This window comes from Mustela erminea, chromosome X, assembly GCF_009829155.1.
Source record: "Mustela erminea isolate mMusErm1 chromosome X, mMusErm1.Pri, whole genome shotgun sequence".
Taxonomy (NCBI): Eukaryota; Metazoa; Chordata; class Mammalia; order Carnivora; family Mustelidae; genus Mustela; species Mustela erminea.
Window position 1 is genome coordinate 15,166,722 of NC_045635.1, and position 15,035 is coordinate 15,181,756.

Below are 15,035 nucleotides of genomic sequence, written 5' to 3' on the forward strand. Positions count from 1 at the left end.
GGGCTTGACACTCTGTAAGAGAGAGTCTGTCTCAATCAGGAAAGCCACGAGATTCAGTCATGGTGTGGGGGAGCATCAAGAGGGCAGATGTTTTAAAATTATTCAACTTCTGACTTGAAGTGTACCCTATGTTCAGAAAAAGGCACAGTGATCACCGCAGTAAGTGTCCACAAAATGAAGACTCGCTGTAACCAGCATCTAAATCAAGAGACAGAACATGAGGAGCAGCCCAGAAGCTTCCCTCCTAACAGCACCCCCCCACCCCATGCCCCATCATCCAAGGGTGGGAACAGCAACCGCTATGCTGCCTTCACCAGCACCGAGAGTGGTGCCTGGTCTGTAAGAACATGTAAATGAAATTGTGAGGTGCACACTCTCTGGCATGTACAAGTGGGGTTTTTCGTGAAACATCCAGTGGTGGAAGTCAGGGATGGCCGCGTGGTTTCTGATCCCATGTCCCGGTGGGTCAACGGGCACAGTCTCCTCCACTGTGACCGCGGTGGCTGCCTTCCTCCCGTCACACGGCCTCCTGTCAACACAGCGACCTCACCCTTTCCACGGGCGGCTATATCATCCCAGCGAAATCATGCAGAGGAAATGGACTTAAGACTCCAGCTTTTCACATCAGGGTCAGAAGGCCCCAGCAGGGGCGCGCTAGAAGGAGAGCCAGGCTGGGCTGCAGAGAGACGGGCCGGGAAGCCAGAGGCGGGGGCACACCTCCAGGGTCCCCGGGGTGCCGACTCAGAGTCTGTCCCCCTGTCCCAGAGCGCTACCTCTGCGGAGGCATCTCGGGCGTCTAGGACAATTCTGTAATTGTGCTTTTTTAAAGTGCTTGTCCTGTTGCTCACGTAAGTGTAAGAGGCAATGACAATAGAGCTTTCCCGGACAAGCAGCCCTACCCGTGTGGTCGGGGTCGGCGGCTACTCTGTCTGTTGGTGACTCTGGGGCACACGAATCACTGAGGGGGCAAGGCTGTGTCTGAACCTGCTCTCTGTGGCCTGCGTGCACTCCTGGGCTGGGGGCCCCTGGGGTCAGCTGCGTCCATCTCCACCTAGCCCCATGTCTGGGCACCTGCTGGAGGTTGCTGGAAACTGGCCATGGTGGGAGCAGTTATACCGCAGAAAGAGGCCAACGCTACAAGTCAGCGCTCTGCTCCCATGTCCCTGTGTCTCGAGTTATGCATTTACCAGCAGACGTCCCTGAATCCTTGGCTAACAAACCAGAACTCCATCCGCTCCTACAGCAGCGCTGCAAACACGCGCATGCGTGCCATCTCCCCACTACCAGCCGCAGCCCACCGGGAAAAAACGCAACACTGTGTAGAGAAATGTCATCTCACTCCAGGCAAATCTGCTTGCTTTTGTGATGCGCAGAATTTCAAAAATGTAAATGAAGGCAAAAGCAAAAGCTTCCTCTCACAGCAAAAAAGGCAATTTATATTTCCCTCAGACGTTTGTTCTGACAACTATGAGCACTTGTGCAAAACATTTCATCAGTCAAGGAAAGCCAGCATTTGCTGCTTATATCGTTCTTTTCCATTTCTTATTACAGACTATGTACAAAGTGAAACATTTACAACTAGGGAGATAGTCTGTGTACCCACGGGAATGTCCATTAAGGGCCAGTAACCATTATAAGGGACAATAAAATGGGCAAAGTTTGTAGAATTCCGCGAGACCAAAACCATTTGGCTCTAAAAGTCTTAAGAGTCACTTCAATAGGGTTACTTTCTTTCTCCGAGTACTTGTCAAAACATGAGGTACTGTGACTATGTCAGTGGAATAGTGAGGTTACAGATCAGAAGTCTGAACATCCTCTCCCGTCCCCGTGGCATCAATGACACAAAGAAAATCAGCAAGGCACAAGAATTCCAACATCGAAAGCACGGGACCTGGAGGGGGGGCACAATGGGCGGAAAAGCCAGGTTTTGTGGGGGGAGGGGTCTGCTGTTCTCTTCTTTGACCACTCTGTTGACTCAGGTGTGCTCGTTTGGCAAACATCCATCGAACTGTACATATACGATTGATGGGCTTTCCAGTGTGTATGTTATACTTCCATAAAAGGTTGAAAACGGGGGCGCCTGGGTGGCTCAGTGGGTTAAGCCTCTGCCTTCGGCTCAGGTCATGATCTCAGGGTCCTGGGATCGAGTCCCGCGTCGGGCTCTCTGCTCAGTGGGGAGCCTGCTTCCTCCTCTCTCTCTCTCTGCCTGCCTCTCTGCCTACTTGTGGTCTCTCTCTGTCAAATAAATAAAATCTTTTAAAAAAAGGTTGAAAACAACTCAAGAGGCAAATTTAACAGAAAACCTATGCATTGTTCAACGGAAGTATAGCTGTTTGATCATCATGTATATATTTGATTATGGCTGTAATATTTTTCTTTTGCACTCAGAGATTTAAATTAATACACAGAGTGCAGTGAAACGAAACAAGAGCCACAAAAGCAACGCCAAGCACCCATGAGGGCAGCCCATCTTCACTGCCTGTGAAATATCAGACAAACTTCCTGCCTTATGCTTGTGTCGTGGACGGAACGTTTGTGTCTCTGCAAATGAGCTGGTGAAGAAGCCCTAAACTCTGGTGCGCTGGTCTCCAAAGGCGGAGCCTTGGGGAGGGAACTAGGGCAGAAGGAGGGAGCCCCCGGGGATTATTCCCCTTATTAAAAGGGACACGGGAACCATCTCTCCACCATGGGAGGACACACGAGGAAGACAGCCTTCTGGGAGCTGGAAAGAGGGCCCTCGCTAGAACCTGACCACGCTGGCAGCCCGCCCTCGGACTCCCAGCCTCCAGAACTGGGAGAAAGGTCGGTCTGTTGTTTGAGCCCCCAGTCTATTCTGTATTCTGTTACGGCAGCTCAAGTGGATGAAGGCAACTTGAGATTTCGTGTCTCTCTCTTTTTTCTCTATGCCTTTACTGAGGTATAAAGGACAGGGACCTGCCTAAATTCCACGTGCATAATTTGAGGAGTTTGGACATACGCAGACAGTCACGGAACCATCACCACGGTCAAGGTAACGGCCATCTCCATCACCTCCCAAAGTGTCCCTGTGTCCTTTGCTTTCTGTTTTGTGTGTGTGGGGGGTGCTAAGGACATGAGATTCGCTTTCAACAAATTACAAAGCGCACAATGCCATCCTGTTGACTGCGGGTGCCACGGCAGACATCACAATGGCGACTTGTTTATCCTGCAGAAGTCATGCGTCGTACCGGACAATGCGGGGACGCTGTGTCAGGACTATTTTTGTTTTTTTTTTTTTTGTTTTTTGTTTTTTTTTTAATATTTTATTTATTTATTTGACAGACAGAGATCACAAGTAGGCAGAGAGGCAGGCAGAGAGAGAGAGAGAGGGAAGCAGGCTCCCTGCTGAGCAGAGAGCCCGATGCGGGACTCGATCCCAGGACCCTGAGATCATGACCTGAGCCGAAGGCAGCGGCTTAACCCACTGAGCCACCCAGGCGCCCCAGGACTATTTTTGAAAAGGAATTTTTTACATGATTTTGGGCCTCTGCTTATTCTTCAATGTTATGTTTCATTTTTGAAGATACTGTTTATTTTTATCTGATTAAGACATAATTGCTCATATTCTTATTTCCAGGGGGAAAAAAAAATCTTCCTTTGCCAGGTTAATGGCAGAAGTCTCCCCCCATTCCAGGAAAACAAATCCAAAAATAGACTACCTAGTGAATGCGCTTGTTAAAGGTACTAGATCTTTTCATTACTAAAGATACTTTATAAAAGAGAGAAGCTGAAGTAATAGTTTAGATACAGAGACCAAAGTGGCGGGGGACAGTTAACTACCACAGTACCAGGTACAGCCCAGTGTTTCTGTGATCTCTTCAGTGGGCAATTAAAATGTTTCCTCTCCGATATCATTGATGTGAATATAAACTGAAGTGGTGAAAACCTGACAGGAGCTATCACATTGTATTTATTTCACTTTATCTTTAGTAGCTATCAAATGTTCTTTTCTTTTTTAAAGACTTATCTCAGAGAGCGTGTGCGCATGCGCAACTCCGTGCACAAGCTGGAGTAGGGGGTGGGGCAGAGGAAGTGAAGCAGACAGCCTCCCAAGCAGACTCCCCACTGAGTGTGGAGTCTGATCCCGCAATCCCAAGATCATGACCCGAGCCGAAGCCAAGAGTCGGACACTCAAGGGACTGAACTACCCAGGCGCCCTGTAGCTATTGAATTTTAAACAAAAGTAGTCTTAAATTCAGCAGTTCCTTTGCTGGGAATTGTGTTCCTGAAACAATACACTGGAGCATGTAGGGGGTCACCACCAGGATGGGTTCTGACGGATCTAGCACGGGCTAGAGTGCACAGCTGAGACCGAAATGTGTGCTGCAGGCAGGAGGAGAAACACGTTACGCTTTGTCCACCCTTAGAAATGTAGCACCATGACACAGGCGCACAGGGAATATCATACACCAGGCGGATCACTGTGTGCTCTCTGACAAACTCTCTATGATGTAGGAGTCAACTAAAAAAGTTGCAAAATTATATATACTGTATGATCACACTTGAATGAAAACGCTTCTCTCTCTCTCTCTACACACACGCACACAACGTATGCACTCATACACACACTTACACATACGTAAGTCCCTGGGGAGGGGAAAGGGAATGCGGACGAGGTTTGGGGGATTTGGGGGGACTTTCCCGTTGCTCCTTATCCACTTCCTCATGGTTTAACTTCTTTTTTCAACAAGCCCATACTCATTCACACGAATATACACACATCTGTACAGACACACGCACATACACAAATATGTAATATAAACACATATAAAATGGGCAAACCAGCGTCGCCTCGCCCATCTGTGATTAGTCTCTTTCACACACTCCTGGACCTTGGAAGTCAGGCTCAGATGCCTGTTCCTTCAAACACAGCAACACATACCCCGTTCCTTCAAACACAGCAACACATGCTCTCCTGCTTGATCATCGCATTTCTGACGAAACAGCAGAGAGTGAAGAGAGAGCTGTGTGTGATTTTTTTTTCCTTACCATTTCCGTGGGTGAGACATGCCACAGAGAAACGGTCTTCTCCTCAGCTTCACTGTTTAGAGAGACATATGAAGGCTGGTAGACTTTGGTGGGTTCTATCACCAGCACCTGAAAGAAGAGACTTCTGTGACACACAGAAATGTACCAGACAGGCCACTCTGCCCAGTGAGCACGTGGGAAGTGCTATACTCCACAAATGCTCGAGAACCTACTGTGTGCCAACACCACTCTAGGGCCCGTGGATACCACAGTCAGGACTTCTGTCCTGCGGGGGGCTGTGTTCATGCTCTAATGGGGTAGACAAGAAACACACACATAGGGATAGGGAATATGGTCCCCTGTGCAGCTCGGGAGTGAGTACAACAGAGTTAAGGTGGGAGGGGGTCACTTTAGACAGGGTGGCCCAAGAAGGTGACAGAGAAGAAACAGGAAGGCAACAGTTTCTGAGAGAAATGAAGCAGACTGGGTGATCTGCAGTGAGGTACCCAAGTCTATAAAAAATACAAGAGAATAAATGAATGAATTTCTAAAGCAAATAAAACAACATATTTAAGATCGCTAAATCTGGGTAGACATTACGCAAGTGTCTGTTCCATTTTTTTTTTTCTTGGTACCTTTTAATAGGTTTGAAATATTTCACAAAAAATCACTTTCCGGCTAAGATCAAGTGTGAAATATTTCATAATTAAAAAATTTTAGGGCGCCTGGGTGTCTAAGTTGGTTAAGCAACTGTTTCAGCTCAAGTCATGATCCCGGGGTCCTGGGTTCGAGTCCCACCTCGGGATCCCCCTGCTCTGCAGGGAGCCCGTTTCTCTTCCCTCTGCCTGCTGCTCCCCCTGCTTGTGCTCGCACTGTCTCCCTGTCAAATAAATAAATAAAAATCTTCTAAAAGTTTTAAGAAAGGATTTTAAAATCATTATCAAATCATCTCAAAGAACTTAAATCTTCATTAGAAGCTTCACGAAATTCCTCAACATGGCACGTTCACAAAATCTCATGGTGTAAATCTTAAGGACAGTGATCTGAAATTTGGTATCTAGGGTGCTTAGCTATCTTACTTATGACTCCTCACAAGACAGTCAAAAAATTCAAACAAATACTTAATGAAAAGCTAACAGTCATTTTGCTTTCCAATAATGTTTTCAAAATTAATTAGTGGCACTGGAGGCAAACCAAAGCTCAGCGGGAAACGGTGCTCAGTTCCAAAATTTCACTCTTACTCTTGCAGTGACTTAAAACAGGGTTCCTCCATCTTGGCACTGCTTAGACTGGGGGCTGGGGAATTCTGTGTTGGGGGAGGGGCTGTCCCATCACTGTGGGAGCTTTGGCAGCACCCATGGCCTTCCCCCCATTAGCTGCCAAGAGCAACACCTTTCTCGCAATTGTGGCAACCAAAAACGTCTTCAGATATTACCAAATGTCCCTTGGGAGACAAAAGGACTCTCAGTTGAGAGCACTATCTTAGAGGTTATAGCCCACTTTTTCTAGTGAGTTGATCTATCACTGGCTGATTCTACCTAAGACGGGTGGGTATCCCAACACTTTCTAAAGTTTTCTACCTTTCAGAGCATTCAATAATTAGAGAGCACCAACCCCCAGTTTCTTTTGTTCTACCTGAAAGCAATGGATTAAGCGTAACTTACTGGAAATCTGAGTCCATTAGTAACTTCATTTGTTGCCTCGAAAATCATATCTAACCAGAAGTTAAGCCGCTCTTGCCTGGGTGAATGTTCAATAGCAGGTTTCTTGAAGCGCTGAATTAATAACAAGTTCTGAACTAACGATCGGAGGTACCTGGAAAAATCACCGGCATGGATAAATTAGATTCTTCGAGAAACAGAATTCCATCCTACTCCTTTTAAAAGAGGTTTCCCAAAAGCTTCATACTTAAATTCATACTGTGTAGTGAGTGCTTCTTAATCCTTTGGCAGTCACACACATAATGAAAAGAAACCCAACGAGTGGGCAAAAGAAGTTTATCCAACAAAATCATACAACATGGCTTTTTACCAACATTGGGCGAATGGTATTCAAAGTGGAGACACTGGGAAACATATGCCAACTGTCTTAAAAACAAAAGCATGCAGTTTGAAATTCAAAGCAATTCCAAAACAGCAAAATTTAAAACTCAGTCTATTTAATTAAAAACATTTTTTTCCCTTCTCATGGTCTTTTAATTAACCTTTTTATTTTGGAGAATTATAGATTTACATATAGTCAGTCATAAGAAACGATACAGAGATCCTGTGTACCCTTGGCCCAGTTTATACACCAGTGACGACAGCTCATAAAATTCTAGAACAAGATCACAAGCAAGATATTAATACGGATACAGTTAAGATAGAAAACGCGTCCACTGTCACAAGGACTGTCACTGTCACGTTTCCCTCCTTCAGCCCCGTTGCTTCCCCCCCATCTGTCTCCTATCCTCCTTGACCCCTACCAACCCCCAATGTGAAACTCATTGTATTTTTTTTTAATTCAATCTGACCAGGCCGAATTTGAAGTTATGAGATCTTCAGTCTCATCACATCTTTACTGTCTTCAGGCAGTTTGAAGTGTCTGAAACCCAGCTGCCAGGCAGTGGTGGTTACGTCCTCTTTGGTACTGAAAGGGGCTGGTTGAGCTGAAAGCATGAGAGTATCATTTTGTCCTTGGAGGGTCAAGTCTGGAGCTGTCCTGGGAAGGTCAGCTAGACTCTGCCTGGCTTGGGTCCTGTGAACTGAAGGATTCGTTCAGTAGGCCTGGGTTGTCCCAACTGTACACAAACCAAAGGAAGGTCTGGCCCTTGACTCGCTTTTGGGACTCACCTTTAAGCCCTTGGGATACCCAGCCTGGTAAGAATGCTTTGGTTTACTGGGGGCCTTGGGCCATGCCAGAAAGTTCATGCTACCAACAGGACGCATGATGGGGGCCTTGGGCCATGCTTTTTCGGTGCCTTCTCCACAGAGGCTGGGGACTCAGTGACTAAGGTCAATCATGTGGGTGCTCCGTACTTGCACAACTGACATCCCCGGAAAACCCTGGCCACCAAGACTTGGTGAGCCTCCCCGGTTGTCAGTACTTCCTGCACGGTGCCATACATCCTTGTGGGGAGAAGTCAGCCCTGTCCCTGCCACTCTACTGGGCGAGGAGAGCTGGAAGCTGGTACCTCATCTCTCCCAGACTCCGCCCTTTGTGCATTTTGTCTTTGCTGATTTCAAGCTATACACTTGTCTCGTAATAAACCTTAACCATGAGTACAACAGTTTTGGGGTCCTGTGAGTTCTTCTAGTCAATCAGAAACCTCGGGGTGGTCTTGGACCTACAGTATTAGGTCCCAACAGTGTAAGTCAGTGTCAGTGCTGACATAATGAGAACGACATAATGAGAACGCATTCAAGGCTCAGCTGTGCCCTCCACGGAGTTAGCTCCGTCTGGCTCGGGTGCAGCAGGTCACCCTGAGAGTGGAATTCTGGAAAAAGCAGCCACTCGGGGCGCCTGGGTGGCTCAGTGGGTTAAGCCTTTGCCTTCGGCTCAGGTCATGATCTCAGGGTCCTGGGACCGAGCCCCGCATCGGGCTCTCTGCTCAGTGGGGAACCTGCCCCCCACCCCGCTTCTGCCTGCCTTTCTGCCTACTTGGGATCTCTCTCTGTCAAATAAATAAATAAAATCTTAAAAAAAAAAAAAAAAGCAGCCAGTCCACGAGGGCTGGAGTCTCTGCCTGCCTCCTTGTTCACAAAGCCTCAGGAAGATTTCAAGAGGTAGATATGGTTCGGGCATCAAATTTAGGTCCTTCAGACGGGGAAGAAACGGGGTCCAACTAAAAAAGACTGAAGAAGTTTCTGAGCCCTGGGAGTCCAGATTGGCCCACCAAGCCGAGAGAGAACAAGGGGCAGATGAACACGGATCACTAAAAGTAAAAAGTTTCAAGTTATGCACGTAATCCAAACGCAGTTCAGACAAACCAGAAAAATAGAGATGAGGGGGAAAATAGATTAAAATCTTCTCATAAGGCTACCTCTCTGAGATAGCCACTGTCAATATTTTGGAGACAGGCCCTCCGTTGCTGATTATTTGCACAGGAACTGAGGGAACATCTCTTACGGGACTCCAGGAAGCAATGACAGAACGACGATTCTCACGGAGCTTCGTGTCTACTGCCAAGTCGGCTACTGCCCCCCCCCCACCTCGGAGACCTTGCTGGCAGTCACATGCTGAACAGATTTTTCATCAAAAGGAGTCCACAGAGAAGAGTGGTTCTCGAAGTGTTGTTCCCAGACCAGGGAATGCAATTTCCCAGGCCCTACCCGAGACCTCTGGAACCAGGTAGCGCAGGGTGGGGCCCAGCAATCTGTGTTTGAATCAATAGAGCCGATTCGGATACATGCTGACGTTTGAGAACCAGCGACAGAGAACACTGTACCCTGCCAATGGCTTTTGTTGCTCTGGGATACACCCTGAACACATGTCCACGTCGCCCAGTGTTCTTTCTGGCACGTTTAATGGCTCCATAATGGGCTAACCTGGGCCAGTGCTGCGGCACCATGTTCTTGACCATATCTAGGTCTTTTATTTTAGTCCTGGGTTCCATCTATCTCAAAGAGATAGAGCACGTAGGGCATCATCTGCACCTGTACGTGCCCGTCTGTCCGTCCTTTCCTCCTGTCACATAAAGCCAAGTGACCTGGCAGAGCAGTTCTTGCTGCCATAACTTTGTGTTAGCGAGGGAGTCAGAAGGAGAAACGCAGCAACTGATACCGTCTTTTGCAATTACAGCTCTTCTCCCGCCAGAACAAGGTCGGGTATCGAGAGAAGCGGGGCGTGCATGTGCACGTGCTCACGCACACACACGCGTACACGGATACACACAGACACACACGACTCACCAGGCTGGAGGTTTCAGTCTGAACAACCTCTCTGCTGCCTGGACAGCCTTCCCGACATCGCTGGCCAACATGCTGACGCTGAAGAACTGACCCACGTCCCAGTAATTGTTCATTTTCTCCAAGCTCCCTTTTCTTCCCAACAAACTGTTTAGCCGGACACCTGAAGAATTTGAATTTTAGATGAAGCTACGAGAAAATCTTTCTAGCTTCTCTCCTATTATGCAAGCCTTGAGAGAGAGCAAAGAGCACGCACTTTATTTGGGCGACAGTCTCAGGACTGCTACCCGAGAGTCCCCGTTCCTTCTGAAAGAAAATGCTAGTTATTTGAAGATTGTTTTTAGTGCTCAGTTTGGGTGACCAAAGCCTGTCAGCCTATCATGCGATCAGAAATAGCTTTACCTATCTTTCTTAGTTCCATGGAAGTTTCAAATTGTTGTCCAGCAACCATCAGCAAAACTGCCAGGTTAATTCCTGAATAAAGAGACGACTGGAGATCAAACCCTTTGCGGTACCTGTAATGACAGACCCACCAGATTCTTGTTATCATGGTAGAGGGAAAAAATGACGAATGATGGCACAAGCCAACCTTCTCATGAGTTCTTCCACCATCTACGGTTTTCCGGGTCCCCCTCCCTCTTTACACGCAGCTACAGCCAGCAAATAGCTCCTTAAAAATGTCATCATCATTACACTAAGGAGTCAAAACCATTTTCTCCATCAGGGTTAGCTTTTTGTTAAAAAAACCGTGATCGCTGAATGAGATGAGGACGTTAAAGTGCAAAAAGAAACATAAAACTTTTTATGACCCTACCCACAAAAGGAGACCACGACTGGATTTCTAAATCTCATCTTAAAAGCGAGACTCCGCTTGTATATGGAACATTTTTGTTCTTATAGAGCAATTCCATCAATTTCAGGCTATTACTCTGCAGGCTGTTTGTTCGCTTTTTATCACAAAATTGAGGTCCATCTTTCCTGGAGGAAGCGGGGCTGCCAGAACCCAGCCCCAAGATCGCTCTGAGAATCGTGGCGTCAAGTGGGAGAAGGTGCCGGAGGCGAAAGGGCACTATCCCAGAGAATACTATTTTTTACTCCAAAGTTTGAAGAATGCCATTTTAGTTCTCTATTTTTTTTTCTATATATAGAAATCTGCTCTCCCTTCCATGAGCGGGTAGGACTGTCCTGACTGCAGAAAAAAAGAATTTAATCGATGAAGTAATGACAATGGGTGTCTTTCAGTGGCACAGTTCAGAGCAAAGACTTGTGAACCAGGAGGAACTCGATCACCTGTGCCACAGCAAGAGAAATAAACACCAAGAAAATATTCATTGTGGAAGGGAGAACCTATCATTTAAGTCTGTTAAATTTCAGTTTTGTGAACTTTGGGGCATGACGTCACTACGCTCAGATGGACCAGAGAACGCTAAGAAAGTTGGTCCAACCCCAGCCAACAAAACTCCAATGAAATTGAACCCCACCCCATTATGTTTTGGGGATTTTCAATACCTTATACCACGATATTTGATCTTTTCCCCACCTGCTTTTACAATCAAAAGTTACCTGGGGGAGAGGGGAGACCTCTCTCTGCCTCTCATCCATAAATCCAACAGGCCCAGCTTCGGGGTTGATGAGACTTGAACGTGGAGTCAGGACTGCAGTCCGTTCCCAGCCTCTTCCCAGCTGCCTAACTCCCGCAGCCACAAGTTACAGCTCACTACCGGAGCACCTGGGTCAGATGACCCCAAGGTCTCACCGGAGCTACACCCCAGAATCTGACTAAGCTTCATTTACCTCCTGGACCCACCACCTTCTCAAGTGGATGGAGAAAGGCTCCTGGGACTTTCTTGCAATAGCCACAGGCAGTCATGTCCTGACCTGGGGGCTGAATTCTTGGCCACTGTGGTGGGAACACAGCTTCCTACTTCGGCCCTACCTGACATGAATTCCCCTTCAACACCCCAAGCGACTCCTAGCACAACAGTGCATTAGGTACCGCTGGGAATTTACTAAGAATAAAATAGGGTCCCTGCCCTCCACAAGCCTATACTATGGAGGAGATAGTAAGAACCCCACACACAACTATCGAAGAAAGAGAATTTCTACACGTTTTCTCTGCAGAGCACCTAGAATGGCGATCTAGAGTTTGAATTTTTCTCTAATGGGGAATGGGGAGCCACAGCGGGTCTTTGAGCGTTAGGAGGAATAAGGAATGGTGGTTCGATCTCTGACGGCTAGGCTTTAGAGACACCGAGCAGAGAGCCTACTTGGGATATTGTGAGAACATTCCTGGTAGGAAAGTGGAAAGAAAAAAAAAAAAAAAGGCACCAACCAGTGTCGTGGAGAGGACAGCGAGGGAAGACACAGAGAGGGGCTGGACCCGGGGCCCGAGCGCGTCGGGAGGTGAGTGAGTGAAAGTCGGCAAACATTCACAGAAGATGTAAGCGGAAGAGGCTGAAGAGTGGTAGTAAGAAAACAAGGCCCTGGAAGCCACCCCACGTGGGGCGGACAGAAGGACGTTAGCCTTGGGTACGCTGCCCCTCAGGTGGGACAAAGAGGGGGTGACATGGGGCCAAAGCTCAGGGCACGGGTTGGGCTGCAGATCGGTTCCAGGTGTGGGAGTGACAGGGGTCACCAGCGAGGAGAGCGGACGGAGAGAAGAGGGGAGAGGACAGAGCCGGACGGAGCCAGAGGAGGAGAGGGAAAGGGAAGCAGAACGGAGAGGGGGGCAGCCATGTCAAGAGCGCCCGTGACAGAAGCAGGTGAGGAAAGCTACGGGCTCCACCTTCCACACGCGTCCAGCTTCTGGCATCTCCTCATGTTCGTCAGCACCGCCCTGGTTCAAGTTACCACCAGCTCTTCCCTGAACTACCGCAGTCGCCTCCTAGCTGTTCCCTACGGCTGCCCTGGCCCTTGTGAAGGGTGGTCTAATAGCCACGACTCCTCCTCAGCCCACTACACACGTGCCTTTGTCACTCTTCCCCGCCATGGCTCGAGTCCATCTCTCCACCCCCTTGAATCGGGGCTAACCATGTGATTTGCTTGTGGTGTGACCAAGAGCACGTGGCACAACTGCCCTCCCGGGAGCTCTGGAGCCGAAGCCTCCGCCTTCACTCTCTGAGAATGCTGCCCACCGCCTGACAAAAGCCCGTCGGCCAGGGACCGAACCACAGGCAGAGAACAGAGGGGCACCTCCAACCCCAGCATCAGCTGCCAAACGTGTGGGAGGCCATGTTGGACCTTCTAGCCCCGCTGAGCCTTCAGCTGACCTCTGTTTCAGGAGTGAGCCCAGCACATCAGGAGGGGAACCAGCCGAGGAGCGGCCTGGCTAATGCACAGCATCAAGAAAAATTAGAAACCACTCTTTGAAGCCATTCCGTTTGGATGTGTTTGTTATGCAGCAAACGATAGCTGATACACGCCCGAAAATGTATTCTTCGCATAACAGTGAGAGTGCACTGGTGAAAATGCACATCAGATCACGTCCCTGCTCTGCTCAGAGCACGCTGATGTCACATCATCTCCCTCAGAGTTCAAGGGTCTCCTCACCTGTTTCGTGCCACTGTCCCCTCACTCATGCCCCACCATCCCTAAACATGCCTGGGAAGATCCCCCTCTGGGTTTTGGCCCCTGCTGGCCCCTATTCCTGGAACATTTTCTCTACGGTTCTCTCTAAGGCTCACCTCACTGCCTTCACGTCTTTACTCACCTTCCCTGACCACCCTAGCAGAGACTGCCTCCAGCTCCTCTCAAGCCTCCTTCCCTCCCTGATGAGCTCGCCCCCAGAGCCCTCATCAACAGGTAACATCCGGTTCTTCTCTATTTCTTTGTCTGACTTCCCTTACCAGCCATGCAAGGTCCACAAGGGCCAGAATTTGTGTCTATGTCTGCTGTGTCCTTATCCCCACCACCTAGAAAAGTTGCCGGCATACAGTAACCCTGACTGACTAGGAGGGAGGTTTACCACTCGATGGCGTTGTCTCGGCTGGTGTCATCTTTGCAGTCTGAATCCAAGAAGATGTCCTTGTAGATCCTCCCACACAGGCAGAACATGTCAGGGGCCGGGTGGTCACAACTCTGCAGAATCTGGAGCACGACCTGCAGAGCCTTCTCGCGGTCGCCAGGACTGTTTCTCCTGGGAGATTTGTGCGGAAAGATCACACATGTCTGAATTAGGACCCGGGAGCATATGCGCTCGTTCTGTGAAGGGCTGGTAGAAGGATGCTGTGTTTTAGCAGGAAACAAAATCTAGCTCATTTTTTCATGTTCAAATATAGCAACTGCTTCAGACCCACACCATTAAATCTCACAATGTCACACACAGCCCCCACTTGGTCCCTTCTCTCAATGAGACCTAGACTGTGGATGGAAGCAAATGCAGACTGATGTGTCCGCAAGAGAAAAAACACGGCAGCCTCCTGTAGCTAGATGAACAGCAAGGATTTCAGAAGCTAAGCCTGAATTGTGATGACGACACAATCTGACAAAAGATTCTTTTGGAAAAGCAGCAGGGCCTGCAAATCCAGAAAGCCAAGAGAAATTTATCTCTTAACCTGAGACGGCTTGCTCTCTTCAAACAGGCCAAGACCCTAGCAGTCCCTGTGCCCTGGTCTCGTGTTATGTCCACTAGAGAAGAAAATTTAGAAAATTGTTTCTATATTCATAAATCAGTCTTCTTGCTTATTAGATTATATGGTAAAATTTTTTTATTTTCCACAGGGGTAGTGGATTCCTTAGACTGCTGTTAAAATAATCTTTCCCACCAAATAACCTGAGTTTGTGGCTGTGAAATATTATGTCTCCCTGTGAAGGTTTGGAAGCAAATGCCTGAGAGCTGTGGAGACTGAGGAAATCAACTACGGCTAATGATGTTCATTTTCTAATGTAAGAGAGTAAGTACTTGTAAAGAGTAGTAACTTCTATATACTATTGCTATGGAGTGATCTCTAGGATATATAGTTAAGACAAGAAAGCTAGGTATTGAATACTGTGTTCAGAAAGCTACCTTTTTATTTAAGCAAAGGGGGCATGAGAATAGAGATATGTACCTGCTTTTATTTCCTCAAAATGAAAGGATAAACCAAAAGGAATAAAAATGACCACCACCAGGTGGAGGGAGAAAAAAAATAAACAGACAGGAACAGTGAATTTCTGTAAGAAATT

General features: G+C 47.9%; 1 protein-coding gene across 2 annotated transcripts in view; it reads right to left on the minus strand.

Annotated features, from left to right (window-relative positions):
- The window catches only part of MAP3K15 (mitogen-activated protein kinase kinase kinase 15), a 114,077-nt gene that overhangs the window by 37,937 nt on the left and 61,105 nt on the right, over positions 1 to 15,035 (minus strand). For both annotated transcript variants that reach the window (XM_032330215.1, XM_032330216.1), the window contains exons 7-11: positions 13,837 to 14,007; positions 10,275 to 10,387; positions 9,876 to 10,035; positions 6,651 to 6,801; positions 5,008 to 5,115 (exon numbers count right to left, since the gene is read on the minus strand). In XM_032330215.1, the coding sequence (XP_032186106.1) occupies positions 5,008 to 5,115; positions 6,651 to 6,801; positions 9,876 to 10,035; positions 10,275 to 10,387; positions 13,837 to 14,007 (703 nt within the window). The remainder of the gene's footprint in view (positions 1 to 5,007; positions 5,116 to 6,650; positions 6,802 to 9,875; positions 10,036 to 10,274; positions 10,388 to 13,836; positions 14,008 to 15,035) is intronic.